Source organism: Ambystoma mexicanum, chromosome 4q (genome assembly GCF_040938575.1).
Source record: "Ambystoma mexicanum isolate Mex_15411 chromosome 4q, UKY_AmexF1_1, whole genome shotgun sequence".
Classification (NCBI taxonomy): Eukaryota; Metazoa; Chordata; class Amphibia; order Caudata; family Ambystomatidae; genus Ambystoma; species Ambystoma mexicanum.
In genome coordinates this window covers 970,693,113-970,710,397 of record NC_090928.1, presented here as the reverse complement: position 1 = coordinate 970,710,397, position 17,285 = coordinate 970,693,113, and the positions used below count along the sequence as shown (strand labels likewise).

The 17,285-nt window shown below is 47.9% G+C and overlaps 1 protein-coding gene across 3 annotated transcripts in view; it reads left to right on the top strand.

The window, feature by feature from the left end:
• The window catches only part of INTS7 (integrator complex subunit 7), a 673,605-nt gene that overhangs the window by 401,991 nt on the left and 254,329 nt on the right, over nucleotides 1–17,285 (top strand). For all 3 annotated transcript variants that reach the window (XM_069608525.1, XM_069608526.1, XM_069608527.1), the window contains one exon: nucleotides 8,755–8,961. In XM_069608525.1, coding sequence (XP_069464626.1) covers nucleotides 8,755–8,961 — 207 coding nt within the window. The remainder of the gene's footprint in view (nucleotides 1–8,754; nucleotides 8,962–17,285) is intronic.

Genomic DNA, 17,285 nt, shown 5'->3' with positions numbered 1-17,285 from the left:
CAGTAGGAGCTGCAGTTACCAGGGTCACAAACTCTGAGCAGGGAAACGACCTCGCCCGACAAGAATAGAGGTCCTCTTGCCGAGCGTTAAAACCAGTTCCGTGACCTCGCATTTCGTGATACCTATGGTCCTCATTAGCCCTGAACATCCGGATCGATTACATGCGATTGAAGCTTACATCGACAGCGGTGCCATCGGCAATTATGTGGATCATGAAATGATTTTGAGGATGAATCTGACTCTTTGTCCAAAGGCTGTAAAGGAAGTCATTACTACGGTGGATGGTACGGAGATAGCCTCCGGACCAGTAACGCATACCACCCAAGAAGTGACGCTAGTAAGTCAAGATGGACACCATGAGAAGATCGTGTTCGATGTGATCAAGGCCCCTCAGTTCCAGATTATTCTAGGAATTCCTTGGTTAGAGAAGCACAATCCTCAGATCGATTGGCGAGCAAGAACGGTTCAGTTTCCAGAATGTGTCTCTACTTGTCACCCTCGACCTGGTGTTGCACTGGCAGCAATTTCCTCGGAGGCTCCCCAGTTACCTCCTGAATACCTAGAATTCCAAGATGTTTTCCGGAAGGATCAGGCTAACTCTCTACCTCCTCATAGGTCTTATGACTGCCAGATAGACCTGATACCTGGATCTACTCCTCCTTGTAGTAGAATTTATGCCCTCACCGAGCCTGAGAATCTTCACCTCCGACAATACCTGGATCAATACCTAGCGAATGGGTTTATTCGTCCTTCCAAGTCCCCTGCTTCCTCAGCTTTGTTCTTTGTTCCAAAAAAAGAAGGGGACCTTAGAACTTGTATAGATTATCGCGCCCTGAACCAGATCACCGTTAAGAATAGATATCCGTTACCTTTGATCCCTGAACTCCTGGACCAAGTCAGAAAAGCATGCATATATACAAAGCTGGATCTTAGAGGAGCCTACCACTTGGTACGAGTAAAAGAGGGCGATGAATGGAAGACGGCCTTCCGCACCAAGTATGGGCTATTTGAATATCAGGTCATGCCCTTCGGACTTTGCAATGCCCCGGCCGCCTTTCAATATTTTATGAACGATGTCCTCAGAGAGCTCATAGATGTGTGTGTTGTTGTTTACATTGACGACATCCTCGTTTATTCTTCATCCGAAACTGAACATCGGAAACACGTGAAAATGGTCCTCGAGAGATTGCGTCAACACAAACTTTTCGCTAAGTTGGAAAAATGTGTTTTCAACGTGACTGAATTTGAATTCTTGGGATTCATATTATCACCTAGCGGAGTGCGTATGGATTCAAAGAAGGTCGATGCAATTCTCAAATGGCCATCGCCATCCTCCGTAAAAGGTGTTCAAAGCATGTTAGGCTTCGCTAACTTTTACCGCAGGTTTATCCCCGAATTCTCTCGAATAGTCCAGCCCATCACCGCCTTGTTAAAGAAAAACAAACGTTTTGAATGGTCTACCGAGGCGGAACAAGCTTTCCAGAATTTGAAGACTAGATTTATCTCTGCACCGATCTTAAAACATCCTTGCCCAGAACTCCCCTACATCGTTGAAACTGATGCTTCGAGTCTTGCCATGGGGGCAGTTCTATCACAAAAGGACCCAGTAACCAATCAGTTGCATCCCGTGGCATTTTGGTCCCGCAAATTCTCGCCTCCTGAACTCAATTACACTATTACTGATAAGGAACTTCTAGCTATCAAGTCCGCCTTTAAGGCTTGGCGGCATTATCTTCTGGGGGCCCGACACACCGTTACTGTGATTACAGATCACCGAAACCTGCAATATTTGAAAACCGCAAAAGCTCAATCCTCTAGGCAACTCCGTTGGGCACTATTCTTTGCCGAGTTTGACTTCATAATTACCTATCGACCTGGTACAAAAAACGGTAAAGCTGATGCCCTTTTTCGGATGGGAGTGGAAGAACATTTGATCAATCCTAAACCTGTACCGATCATTCCCGAACAAAGAATTCTAGGTGTAATCGCCACACAATCCATAGAGGAAGTTAAGGATAAAGCCAGGCTACTGGTAACTCCAGCAGACATACAGAATTGGCATCTGCAGGGAAAGGACTTTACGGTGAAGGACAACCTATTATATTTCCAAGAACGGTTATACCTTCCCAGCACAGATTTACAGAAAAAGGTAATCTCTTGTTATCACGATTCTTTAATGGAAGGACATCCCGGTATGACCAAGACCTCGGAAAAGATCAAGCGCTACTTCTGGTGGCCGTCTTGGAAAAAAAATATCAGAGACTTTATAATGTCCTGTGGAATATGCGCCCAAAACAAGAGTCAAAAGGAAAAACCAGCCGGCCTCTTACGCCCTCTTGACATCCCCCCTCGCCCTTGGCATACGCTTTCTATGGACTTCATCACCGATCTACCTCCATGCTCCGGATACAATACGATCCTAGTAATCGTGGACCTATTCTCCAAGATGGCGCATTTCATTCCACTCAAAGGCTTACCAACAGCAGCAACTCTGGCCCGAGAATTTCTCGAAAACATCGTCCGATTGCACGGTTTTCCTTCAGTTCTAATTTCGGATCGAGGTAGTCAATTTATTTCTCATTTTTGGCGAAGTTGCTGTCGGTCGGCTCAAATTGATGTGAGACTTTCGACCAGCCACCACCCTCAAACCGACGGACAAACCGAGAGGACCAATCAAACTCTGGAACAGTATTTGCGCTGCATGCTACAACAAACTGAAAAAACTTGGAAAGATATCCTTTGGATAGCCGAATATGCCTACAATAACTCTGTCCACTCGGGAACTGGGGAGACCCCGTTTTTTCTTTTATACGGTAGTCACCCTCGAACCTCGGAGTTGGATCCACTCCAAGATCTTGGAACACCAGCAGTAGACCACCTGCATTCTACAATCACCCAAGCCTTTAAGGAAGCCGTTTCTCACCTTCAAAGGGCTAAAGAAGAATACAAAAAAGGAGCAGACCAACATCGGAAGGAAGCCCCCCAATATCAAGTAGGAGATCAAGTCTGGTTATCCACCAAATATCTACCTCTAAAAGGACCACGCACATTCAACCCAAGATACCTTGGTCCCTATTCCATCACTACCATAGTACATCCAGTAGCGGTCAAGTTGGACTTGCCCCCTCACATGAAGATACATCCGGTCTTCCACGTCTCTCTATTAAAACCCGTGCAACCTCAAACCCGACTAACTACATCTCCAAAACCTATTCTAGTTGATGGAGAACTCGAGTTTGAAGTCAAAAGCATCCTGGATTCCAAGATCTCCAAATCTAAACTATTTTACCTGATTGACTGGAAAGGCTACAGTCCCCAAGAAAGATCCTTGGAACCTGCAGAATATGTCCACGCGCCTCGTCTAATCAAAAGATTTCATCGAACATTTCCTAACAAGCCCAAACCCCCGGAGAAGCCCGGTTTGGGAGGGGCCTTGAGGGGGGGTGCTGTCATGATCTCTGCTTCCAAAAGATCAGGACTTGCCCGACTCCCTTGGAAGCAGACCCATAACCCCGGTTCCGAGTGCCAGCCAGTCCCAATTGGGACCTTTTGGACCCTGTCCTGGCGCCAGTGGCACCAGGCTCATAAAGTTGCCCAGTCCCAGCGCTGGAAGCGCCGGGCTCATAATGCTTGGGTGGACTTACCTGCAGCAGACCATGCTGCTTACTTACCTGCCAGTTGAACCCCTGATCCTCTTCTGTTTGGGACTACTTTTCCTGTTGGGTGGGGCAGGAGCCACTCCCTAGGTTCAGAACACTGGAACTCTTCTGGAAAGCAGGAACTCTTTTCTTACCTAGGCGTGGCTGTGGAAGGAGATACCTAAGCACTACAGAAGGCTATTTAAACCACACCCGATGAATGAATCTTGCTTTGCGTTATTCTGCATTCTCTGCAGCAGAACGCTCATCGTGTCTTCTGCTTCTGATCCTGGGCCTAAGGGAACAAAGGCTTACCATCCTGGAATCCAGTCTTCAGCAGCACCTGTAAAGACAAAGAAAGAACAGGTTAGCACTACGGTCTTCAGTGGCAGCCCATCTCTTACCTGGTCCATCGGCTGTCACCAACGCCTCACGCTGCATTCCGGCATCTGAAACACAAAAGCTTACCAGCTCTTCGCACGCTCCGGAGGCCTTCGACGCTGCATCCCGCATCTGAAAGACAAAAGAAAGTGCGTTTAAAGACATTGGGCAACTTTATTACTCACGTGCCATTACTCCTTCCCACGCCGAATCCAGTGGGTATTCCAGCACCCTTCAGCTTCTCTAAAGCTCCGAACTTGTACCTGCAAGATAAAAGGGACAGTTAGTGCGCATCGTGAAGCAGGCTACAAGCGCTTACTTACGTGCTTCCAGGCGCTTCTATTCCTCACGCGGGTTCGATCCTCAACTCTCATCAGCCCGCCATCCGCCATCGCCGGAACCCTGCAAAACAAGAGATATCATTACAAAAGTCTTTTAAGACATTTGAAGTGCCCAGAACTTACCGTTCGTGCAGTTAACGACGGACAGCAGTCCTCTGAGGTCAAGAGGCCTGCACCCTTATCCAGTGAAGAAACTGGTTACGGCACCCTGCCCCGAGGCAGATGGAGAGCTCGGCGTTCACTTACCTAAGGTGAGGGCGTTAACCTTTGGGGTTCTACAGGAGAAGAGAAGGGGAAGAGGAGAGAGGCACCCAATAACCCCAGTTCATTAATCCCATATTTTCTATCTGCAGACATCTTACTCTTCGAGTCAGACATACAGTGCACAGAGGTCCAGCCCAAAGAGCCAACCGTGTGTTACACATCACCTTTGAAGATACGGCATTCACCCAGTCAAGACCGGCGCTTCTGCGGGAATCAGGTGAGCGTTACAGCCAGCAACGATCCACAAGGGGAACAAAAGACCTTCCCACGGTGTCAACCACCAAGCCTGCGGCAACTATTTCAGTGAAGAAGGCTCATGAAAGGAGAGGGAACCTACAGAGATCTCTCCTAATGGCTTGGAGGACAAACAAGGCAGGCAGCTCAGCAGAAAAGTCTCAGGACAGTGACAATGGGTGAGGAACCTTTTTAGATTTCCCAAGCAAAAGATCAAGTAGGATGCTGAGTCTCAGCACTCTTCTGGACCATGGCAGCTACCCACAGCCAAGCAGCAAAACGGCCAGATGCAGTGGTGAACTGCGCTGAAAATGGTTTCAGAGTAGAAGACTCAAACCAGCAGATGTGGGGTCGCAGCAGGAGTCTACAGAAAACCCAGACCTGCATAGGCAAAAAGCCCAAACCAGTTGTAGCCTTCAGTGAAGCTTTGTAACAGGGATCACTGTTGCCAAAAATAAGTTTGGGACACTAGCAGCCCATGCAAAACACTGGGGAACTACCAAAGTTAGCAAACGGAAATCTAAAAATGAATTCCTGACCTAACACTCGCACCCCCAGACTAAGGTTAAGGGACTCATTTCCCCCTTTCCTAATGTTACGTTTTTGTAACTAGTCCTAGGCACATTCTGAATGAGGACGTCCAGGATCTGTAGGCTTAGGGACATGCAACACTTTTCAGGTTTTTATTTCTTGTTTGAGCAGGGATTTGCACCCTAAAACTCTCAGAAGAGAGAGACTCCTCTTAATTCTCAGTTCTCTTTAACATGCCCCTCTACCCTAGACAGGCCTAAATATCTAGGCAGCTTCTTGCTACTAGGGGGCCCCACTTAATATGGAGACCTCACCTTCCACTCTTAACAAGGTCATGCACAAGTACAGGCTACACTTCAGGTAGCTTTTACCTTTTCATGCATAGGAGTAACCTTGACCAGCTGACCCTTTGTTTGGGGAACGGGGAGATTTGCTATGGCTCACAACCTCTGCAGTGTGCAAGGAATCTTAAAAGAAAACCTTTCTCTTCCAGTTTATTTCCCAGCATTACATTGCCTGTAATATTGTTTTGGACAATGAAGGAACTGATAGACCAAAGCTTTTGGAATCTTGGAGGCCACGAGGCAGACGAGTAAAATCAAGGGGGAGGGGTGTTTTACCAGGGCCACTTTCCCTCCTAAGCAACTGCCTAATACAGTAGTGCCAACAGCAGTTCTCGGTACAGTAGTATTTTTAGCATCTACAGAAATGGCTAAACTAATTCCCAGTGTTTGGGGAGGATGGATTTAATCTTGTCCACCAAGGCTAGTTTCCTATTTTCCTTCACCTGAATAGAGGAAGATGCTATTTCAATTTATGTTCTAAGGCGATGCTCCTCAGAGTCCGAGAACAAGCATAGGGCATGCACTTACCTTCATAGAGCACGTAGGGTGTGCTTCACTTCTTGGGAACCAAAATCTTAAAATCAGCTAACAGCTGATGCAACTCAGGAAGTCTACATGATGTGTGCACATGCATGACCAAATTGACTAAGCTTTCAAAAGACTCCAAATTATGGCTAGTCAACCAACCATACAAGTCTTGCAGGGAATCATTCACCCAACTCACACAATTATTGTATTGTGCTACCTATAAGGCCTCACATTCTGAACAGAAGTCTTAACAAGTTTGAGTGTCAAAGCAGTTTTACACTCATTACTATCCTATTCTGGCTCATCCAATTCCAGAATTGTCTCGTGTCCATTCTGGGGAGAGCCTAATGGTAAGCACTGTACACAAGATGGTATAACGTATCTGCACTCTTAATAGTCACACCAGGTAACCTACAAGCTATTTCAGATTGCATTCAAGAAAGCTAATATATATTCCCAACTACATACATGCATACTACACAGTTCTTTGGGAATCATGGGAGGGAAGGCAACGCTGAGTAATTGGTATCTTCTATGTTCAACTTTTTGAGTACCAGCTTGTATGCTTTCTCCCTGTCCTTGCGCCCCCTTTCATTAACTTTTTCCCTTTCCTTAATTTCCATTTCATACATTCCCTCACTATCGTTAATTGCTAACTCACCTCCAGTTTCTTCAGGGTAGAGTCATGGGTCTTTCCATTAACCAGATGTTGAACCTTAGTACAAAAGTGCAGAACTGTCACCAGATAGCAACCCAACAAGCCTTCTTGGTGAGGAAATTGAGGTGCAATGGCGGGTAGCCCCGCCCAGATCGGCTTATGGGCTTGTGAGGGAATCACTTCAGAAATGAGTTACAGCCTTCACTGAGGTTCTCTGAAAAGCCTCACTTTTGGCAAAAAATATATTCGGACATTTGCAAGCTAGCAAAAAGACTGGTGCACTACCAAATTTAGCAAAAAGAAACCTGAAAACTAGTTTTCTGACATTCTGGTTCTCGGGTAAAGATGTCTTTGTGGGCTGATGGGAGCGTGGAAGCAGGTATAACGGCTCTAAAGAATCATCTTGCAACATTTCCAGGAGTGAAGGTCACCAGTGGGTGCTCAGATGTCATAGGCTACAGTTGTGGGGTGATGACGCCAAACAAATTCCACCAGAACCTAGGTAAGTAATACCCAAGGATGGTTCAGAGTGTGATAGTAAGGACCAGAGTAATTTTTCTGTGAGGATCAGTTTTCTAGGTTTGTTTTTCAGCATGGGGTGTGAATGATGCAGAGGGATATGAAATGGGTCTTGTATGAAATGGAGATGTAGGGTAATTCAACATAGACAGCGTTCCATTTGGCTTACTCTTGTGCGCACTCTGAGCCATAATCATTCATAAATTCAAATCAACCATCTTTATCAAAAGCTATCTGAAGTTTGTAAATATATATTAAAGAACATTCGGAAGCAGTCTGTGTTTGGAGGTCCTGCCTTGCTACCTATAAAAATAGACGCACAAATGGCATAGAAGTATCATTAAGGCTCATTTTTGGAGTTTTATCTTTTCAAATTCAAGACGCTAAAATGAGAGATAATGTTCCATGATCCTTCAAGCTAATATGTCAATGTGTTCAAAATCCTTACACAGTATTAACTTACAAATACAAATCGAAACTGGAAATCGGAGCAAGGTCTGGTACTGGCAATTTGGTGGGTCAGAATGAGGGGAATCGTGGCCATTCAAACGTATATGCATTGGCAATGGGTAAATACCAAAGATTTATAAACACATGGCTCGCATTTCACGAGTTTGTATCCGAAAGAGAACAATTTTACCACAAACCCGCCCTGTTGCAGAACCCGCCCTGCTGCAGAACTTCGCTGTGCTGTGAGTAAATGTAGGCCGGCATGGACGCAAGAAGAGGGGGAAATCCCACATAGGCATGCAAAGGGCTAAGCCTAGAGTGCAAAAACTGTTTGTATGCAGACCCACCACCAAAATGTTAGTTATTTTTTACGAGTTGGATAGGGGATGGGGGAGGTAGGTGAGGGATACGAGGGGGAGGGGTGGGGAAAGATTGTGAACCTGAAAGCTGTATTTTCACCTGAGAATGTAATAATGTTTGAATATGTTGGCTGGAGGAGTTCACCTGAAAAATAAAGCTTAAAAAAATAAATATTCAAATCGATAAAATCCTTTATTACCAACACTGTTCATTCATCCTCTGACTGTCAGGATTCCTTTGCTTCTGGGCATTTATATTTTTTCAGGTGAGGCTTAACTACCAAGGTAGATCTTTACTGAATCGGGGTTGGACCGGGTGAGTGACGTCAGGATGGCATGCACATGACAAATTGTCAATTCTAACAAGTAGGTTCTAGTCTCTTTTGTACCCAAGCAAATCTCAAATTGTTAATGTGAATTACCAGAAAGGCATTAAATATATTGAGTTTCTCAAATTTGCCATACTGTAGGTCAGCCACCTGTCATTACCTCTATATTTCTCCTTAGGGTAATCATGACATGGCCAGGGAACTCTACCAGAGCCTCCTTACTCAGGTGGCATCAGAACACTTTTACTTCTGGCTTAACAGTTTGAAGGAGTTCTCGCATGCGGAGCAGTGCCTCACGGCACTGCAGGAGGAGGACTATGGCCTGGCGCTTTCATGCATTGCAGATTCCCTCAAGTCTTACCACAAAGGGATTGCATCACTCACTGTGAGTACATGGTGTGATTGGGTGTTCTATGTATCTTGTAAATTGTTTGGTTTTTGATAACTAATATATGCTATACAGCAGATGTGACGTAGGACCAACAGAACATGAATAAAATGTACACGTTCAAAATCTTTGACTTTGTCAGAATGGGTGCGACTATCACTTGTTGGTCCTAAGGTGTCAACCCAGAAATGATGCAAGTTAATATATAAAAGGGATAGGAATGTGTCTCATTGGCCCAACTGTGAGAATACTAATCTCCCCCCAGGTTTCCTAACTAAAGTTTCTTAGCAGTTGCAGGTTCAGGGATTTAATGCCACTCCTATGTTGGGGATTTAATTCCCGGGGATTATAGTTCCGTGCTTGCTTCTCATCACTCCTACGAGCAAGTATTTCTTCCCCCTTGCTTAGGCTTTTTGTCAGTCTTCGATCTCACCTCCCAGCCCTGTGATACGGGGGCTGTCAGAAATACCTTGCACCACACTACTAAAATGCAAATATTTATTCATCCTTGCTTTGTATTTTTTTGTCTCCGACTTAATCCCTTTACGATCTGGATAAAATCATTCCATATACAAGCTGAATTAATAGGTATTCTTCACACCAATGCAGCAGTCCTGGCAGCACCCACAGCTGTAGAAAACTAGAAGCAGAGACAGTGGAAATGAAGGGTGACTGCTCCCAGGGCCATCGCTCTCTCTCTCTCTCTCTCTATGTTGGGTAGAGACGTTAGAAAATGGCTTCCACTTCCACCCTCTGAAGGTGGAAACAGCATGCCTGTGAGCATTTGGTAGCTTGAGCATGGAGGCAGAAGCTAAGTCTGGAAATCATGCTGGGGCTACAGTGCTCTGGACTCCCCTTCCAAATAAGCAGCGGCAGGGGACTCTGATGCAGGGGGGTTGTGAGCACTGTGCTCCCCTGACATTGGGGCACTGCACAAACAATCAAAAAGGTAGTGCTATGGGAGAAGTGAAATCCCAAACAGACATGTCAAGTGGGGAGGCAGTACTGCTAGGATGCTGATCAGCAGTTGAGCTGCAAATATACTAGAACTGAAGCAGTGACGGGTAGTTCTCCTGTGACGTGCCTGCTGAAGCACGTCTGTGCTCACAGGTCTAAGACAAGGGGAACTCATAGGCACCATTTAACATCATGGCTACTGGCTGTACTTTGGTGCATAATGGAAACAATGGGAGACACCACAAAAAGGGATCTCTAAAGGACACATGGTGTGATTCTTTCTCCGGGAGCACGTGCGTCAATCTGACCAGAGTGCTGCACCTTTCAACCAGTACAGTCATAGCACCATCACAATGGTAATAAAAGATATTTGAATAGCACACTGGGACTGTATTAAATGCTTTGAAATAGTGAGAAGATGTCCTATACAAGTGAAGGACTGTATCCTGGCCCCCCCTATTTATAGCAGAGGACACGCTGAGGGGCAAGAAAGCCCCCCTAATATCTGCTGCCACATTGGGCCTCATTAGAAGTTTGGCAGTAGCCTTGCCGGTAAAACCGGCAGCCTGCCGCCAAACTTGCAAATTATTCCTGCGCCTTGCAGTGGGAAAATACAGGGGCATTACAGCCCTGGCGTGAATGGTGCCAGTGCATCCGACATGGTCTACTCGCAGGGTGCCGTTCTGTAGTTTGCCGGTCCGGTAACAACGGTACCAGCAAGCTTATCGGTACCGTTGCTGCTGGACCGGCAAGCTTATAATGAGGCCCATTGAGCGATTTCCTTCACTCCTTCCTTTGGACACGTTGACACTGAACAGAGCTTGAACACATTGCCTTTGGAAGCAACTGAAATTACTTGGAGCGGTCTCTGGGTACTTGACCCAAGATAAAACTGCCACAGAGTTGCAGCAACTCTTTAGTTATTTATTTATATAGCGCCAAAAACCTGCAGGCATCACAGCACACAAAAAGACTAAAAACGGAACTTGAAGCACAGTACTAGCTTAACCATTGCATTGTAAAGAAAACGTAAACAGGGGGAACAGGTTGAGGCTGTAGAACCCCTATCCTAACTGTACAGAGAACCTGGAATGTGTTTTGGGACCTGCACCCAAGTTGTGTTATCTTGAAAATAGAATCATAATGAAGACTCTTAAGATTTGAATTGTGTAAAATGTGCAAAAAGGCCTGGGGTTGGGGGGGGCATTTCGAACACTGCTGCCCCGCTCCCCCAAACACATTAAAGTTGCTGTGATTACTAATCAACGCCATATGTGAATTTGGCAACAACTCCCAGGCAGCATTCATGGTCACGGAAAGAGTTAGGGTGTGGCATCGGGCACAACATTTCCATGTACATTCAATGCAAAATGAATATTTGAACAGGCTTTTTTTTACTTTCCACATTTGAGTCCTCATGAAAACAATACATCATGTATTGTCCAAGAAAAGCGAACAACTGTGTCATCCAGTTATCTGCCAGACTATGTCTGTACACAGTTTTCAATCTGCCCTTTTGCATTTCAACATGCATTGCATAAAGACATAGAATGTAACGTATAGGTGAAATCGACCATACAGTAACATATTTACTTACCATTTATATTAGTATATAAGAAACTCTGCAGAAAAGTAACTCTACGTTTCTTCCTATACCTCAACCTTTTTTCTGTAACCGTGGTCCCCTCCACTGTGATCCTAATGATATTTCGTCGCAGTTCATATTGCAGAGTAAAGGGCCTTCCAATAACGTGCGATCAGCCTCTTATATAAAATTAACCCCAATGCCGCCATCTTCTCCCACATTTTACCTGCTTTCCAGTTTGAGAGCAGGCCCAAAGTACAAGCTTTAAGTGAGAGGAGGTGTTTCCATCCTGGCGCTGCCCCGAATGCAAGAGTATCCCTACCTGCCAGGTGGGAGGAGTCCTCTTTTCAACCCATCGGAAGGACGCCGGAGAAGATGATGCCTATCATTTCCCCGAAACCGTCTCCCTTGGTCGCAGAGAAAGGGGGGTCACGGTAGCCCTTCAGGGCTCAGATATCTCCTCTGTGGAGGAGTTTACCAACCTCTGGTACCTCCAGGAGGAATGATGCGTCGAAAGCAGGCCCTACGGCAAGGATCCCAACGAGGGCGACGACGAAGGTGACAACGAGGAGACCGAGTAGCAACAGGGCGTTGAGGGATTGGAGGACCAGCCTAAGCTGCAAACGCCCTCGCATCCGCACCCACCTCAGCGCCTCGTTACCTTGGGTTAAGTGCGCTATACAAGTAAATAAACTAAACTAAACTAAACCACCTCAACAACCACCTGGAGATATCTCAGTGGACATTCTCACGGCTCTGCATACCCTATGCTCGGAGATCCAGACGAGGATGCCTCTTGTGCCGGCGGCCCCACCCGCTGCACCGGGACCATCGGAGGAACCACCATCCAAGAAGAGGAGAGTTCACCCTCAGCCTCCCTTCCACCCTTCACCTCCCTCCCCCCCCAAGCCCATAAGGGATGATACGGCTCCAGACACTGCAACTATGGGATCGGGCATGGCTGACTACAGTGGTTTGGGGGATCTCCTGTCTCTGCCGCCCAGATCTTCACCGCCCGATGAGATAGGCTTGTTCTACACCATGATCTCGAGGGCCTTTGTGCTGTTCCAGCTTCCCTGAGGTGAAGAAGAAAGAGGGTTTCCTTTACCAGCGACGCAAGGCGAAGAGGCCCCGCCTCCCTTCCACCCTTCACCTCCCTCCCCCCCCCCCCCAAGCCCATAAGGGATGATACGGATCCAGACACTGCAACTATGGGATCAGGCATGGCTGACTACAGTGGTTTGGGGGATCTCCTGTCTCTGCCGCCCAGATCTTCACCGCCCGATGAGATAGGCTTGTTCTACACCATGATCTCGAGGGCCTCAGAGCTGTTCCAGCTTGTCCCTGAGGTGAAGAAGAAAGTGGGTTTCCTTTACCAGCGACGCAAGGCGAAGAGGAAGACCGTACTTTCAATCCCGCTTTTAGATGACATTTTGGACGAGGGGTTGTCCCTCATGAAGAACCCTTCCTTGGCCCCTTCGAAGAGGGACTTTTATGAGAAGAAATACAGGGTGCCGGACTCTGCACCCAAGTGCTTAAGGTCCCAGCCATCTCCAGACTCCTCGTTCCCCTCCAGCCCCCCCGGACAGTGAGGAAAAGAAGTTGGATGCCATGGGGCAAAGAGTTATCACGTCAGCAGCGACGACCATCAAGGCCGCAAACGCCCTCGCCATCATGGCGCGTTATGACCGGAGCTTTGGTTCAAGATCGCCCCCCCCCCCCCCCCCTGGACTTCCTTCCCAACGACAAGAGGGTGGAAGCTTTGGAGATCCTACAGAAGGAGAAGTGGCATCGGACCACGCCATTACGGTGGCCATGGACATCGCCGACACGGGTTCCGCCAAATGCCTTTTGGACATCTGGAGGAAAACCCCAGTGTTCTTCCAAAGGATTCGGGGGCGGTGCTTTGTCCTACAGTCAACCCTCCCTCTCGTCGGCCGAGGGGACCTACAGGGGTCGTCATCGCCAAGGCCCCCAAGGCGGCACTTCAATGTCAAAACAGGATTGAACCGGCCGTGGCGCTGGGCCCCCACTAGAGCACCCCGGTGGGAGGCCGGCTGGCGAACTTCGTCAGCGTGTGGAAGACCATCTCCACCGACCGTTGGGTGCTGGATGCTCTCGCCCACAGACACACCCTAGAGTTCCAATGGAAATGTCCCTGCATACCACCAGTGGCCCGGCAGGAAAACCACATCCCTCAGCTTCTGCTGGAGGTGCGGGCCATGCTAAGAAAGGGTACGATAGAACCCGTCCCAAAGAGGCTCTGGGGTTCCGTAGTGTATTCCGTAGTGTGTTCCATAGGTCCATCAAGTCCCTCATCGGCATGATGTCGTCATGCATACACCGAATTCGGCTGTGCAGGCTACAGATGCGTGCACTGCAGGAGTTCCTCGACGCTCATTGGATACAAGTGTCTTGAAGCTTCGAGGACAAGGTCACACTTGACGAGAGTTTCCGTTGAGCAATTTGGTGGAGGGGGGTGCGTGCACATCTGACCGCATGCGTGGATTTCCAGACCCCATCTCATCAGGAGACGGTCATGACGGATGCCTCCCTGGAAGGATGGGGAGCGCACACCGGAAGTCTTCATGCAAGAGGCCTGTAGCTACCGGAGGAGAAAACGTTACACATCAACGTGTTGGAGCTACGGGCAGTGTTTTGAGCCCTCAAGTCCTTCCTTCTGTCCCTCAAGGGCAAGGTGGTATGGGTCTTCACGGAAAACACCACCACGATTTTCTACATCAAGAAGCGGGGGGGAACCAGATCCCCGGCGCTCTCCAAAGAGGCGCAGGACCTTTGGCACTGGGCGGTAACCCAGGGGATGTTTCTCATCCCATTTCATCTGGCAGGAGTGAAGAACACAGTCACCGACTCTCTCAGCAGGGAGCTGCACTCTTGCCATGAGTAGAAACTTCGGCAGGACCAAGTAGATCACCTGTTCCGCAGATGAGGCAATCCCCAGATCGATCTGTTTGCGACGGTGATGAACACCAAGTACCAGAGGTTCGCCAGCAGGTTTCCCCAGCCGGGGAGCATTGGGGATGTATTCTCTTTCCCCTGGGGCAGCCTGGTTCTGTATGCGTTCCCTCCGTTGCCATTGCTGCTTCAATTAGTCATTCAGCTCAGATGGTCCTGGTGCAGGATGATCCTCTTTGCACCGGCGTGGACGAGGCAGATATGGTACCCGGACTTTCTGGGCATGTTCGCTTCCCCTCCAGTCAAGTTTCCGGCAGTTGCAGATCTTCTCGCCAGGGAAGGAGCCGCAATTCTGCACCATGACCCATGATCGCTGAACCTGAAGACCTGGGTGGCTCCTGCAGCACTAGAGCTTGGGGGCTACGATCTCCCAGCGGATTGTAATGAGCTGCTCGCCAAGGCCAGGGCTTCGTCTACTCTCAAATGCTATGGGCACAATTGGAAGAGGTTCGCCGTTTGGTGCCATACTCAGAAGATCGACCCCCTACGAGTCACTGCTCCGCAGGTGCTTCTGTATTTGATGTCGTTGGCCAAGGCAGGACTGGCCCACGCTTCCATCAAAGTTCATCTGGCAGCTATCTCACGCTACACCAGATCGCCTCGCATCGATTGGTCAAGGAGTTCGTCAAAGGACTATTTTGTTTGTTCCTGCCAGTGAAGGCCCCGGCGTGGGAGCTCAATGTGGTGCTGACTAGGCTCATGGGTCCTCCGTTTGAGCCTATGCATTCGGCGCCACTGACATTTTTGTAGTGAAAAGCAGTTTTCCTACGGCCATCACCTCTGCACGACGAGTGGGAGAGATCTAGGCCCTCACTTGTAAACCACCTTATTTGACATTCCATGAGATGAGAGTAGTGCTACAGACGCACCCCTCCTTCATGCCCAAGGTGTAGTCGGACTTTCATCTAAAAGAGCCCTTGGTGTTACCTGTATTCTTCCTGACGCCTTTGTCGCCGGCTGAGAGGACTTTGGACCGCACAAAGAGTTTCCGGAAGACGTCGCCACTTTTTCAGGTGGCTCTCCGGCTACATCACCCATTGTCACTGGTTGGCAAACCGACCGTTGACCTGGCCGTCCGAGAGCCCACTCGACCAGAGCGATCGCTCCAACTATGGCGTTCCTATCTGGTGTGCCACTGCTTGACATCTGCAGGGCTGCTACGTGGAGGTCGACGCACATCTTCACAAAGTTCTACTGCGTCGACAGGGATCCCAGGGAAGAGTCCAGAGTCGGCCAATCAGTGCTGCGCAACCTGTTTGCTTGAAGATAACCCTGGTGAGGAGGTAAGAGATGCTTAATGTTATGTTGATCCTTGTCAACTCCCGTGGTTATGCATGTGTGTACTGCTATGTATTATTTATTCATGAGCATGTGAATCCATGCCAGACCCCATGCTGAAGAAGGAACAAGTTACTTACTTACCTGTAACTGTTGTTCTCCAGCATGGGTCTGGCATGGATCCACATGTGAACCCTCCCGCCTACCCCTCTGCGGTTCTTCTCTTGGTCCTACTGCCACTTTACATGCTACCAAATCTGAAAATGGCTGCCAGAGGAGGGGCTTGGGTAGAGGGCAGTCATTAGCTGGGGGCAGTATGACCCAGAGACCAGTGATTGGTTGTTGGGAGAAAGACAGTTCAGAAGTGAAACTGAAACTGATTTTTTCTTTACCGAGGATTCCCAGCGTGACGACAGGGAATATTCATGAGCATGTGAATCCATGCCAGACCCATGCTGGAGAACAACAATTACAGGTAAGTAACTTGTTCCAACTTTGCTATTAGTCATGACCGGATGTTCTTGTCTAATATTACAATATGCCACAGAGGATTGGGGTGTTACAGGGGTGTTGTCAGGCTTTAAGGGGAAAGGGGGGGATACTATGTTCCACCTACCGAGTCCACATCACACCCATGAGTCGTCTGCCCTAGAATATCCAAGGGATAGCAAAAAAGTATCTCAAAATGTTCTAAGGCTGAGGTAGCATGTCCAGGAGATGGGAGTTGTCGCCTGGTCTTTTGTTATTTTGTATTAGTGGTAGGGGCAGAGCATCTTAGCTTTGGACGGAGAGCAGACTGTTTACTTTGGTCTCACTAGAGACGACGAGCACCTTAGTTTGGTTAAGCAGGGAAATCCATAGATTAGGGACAGTGAGGTCTGTATACTTATATATATATTTCTGAGGATTGTGGATTTGCTTAGATCACATACTAGGCATAGTCAGACATCTAGTGGTCATAGAGTATTACATTATTTGTTTTTGAAACTCAAAAAGGGATGTCAACGGGGCGTATCAGTAATACTATACCTAATGTGACGTCCACTGTACCCATGGTCCTTCACATGTCGAGGTGCCTCAGATTGTTTTTTTCCGCCATCATAGTCGGGTGCAAGATGCACAATACCTTCGGGCTAACGCCTTTTATTAAGTTTAATTGTAGACTTTCTCTCTTTCCTTTCGATCGCATCGCCACCGCAAGATCTTCTTCAACGGCTTTCGAAGATGGAAGCATCGTCGATGTCTTCATTATCATCTCAACAGACTTTGACTGCAGCCTACACAGGCCTCACCGGGACTCAGCCCTTCACAGAATGGAGAGTGCGCAGAGGTCATAACTTTCTTTGCCTCTCCTTTCCTTCCATCGCTGTGCTGCCATCACCCCGTATCATGGAAAATACACCTTTAAATGTTGTCCTTCCTGCAACAGGAAGTATCCCTGGAAAGACACACACAAGGTGCTTAATCGTGGTCTTGCTAGAGACCACCCCTAAAAACACTGCAAATCCTGTATGTTGTTTCGGCC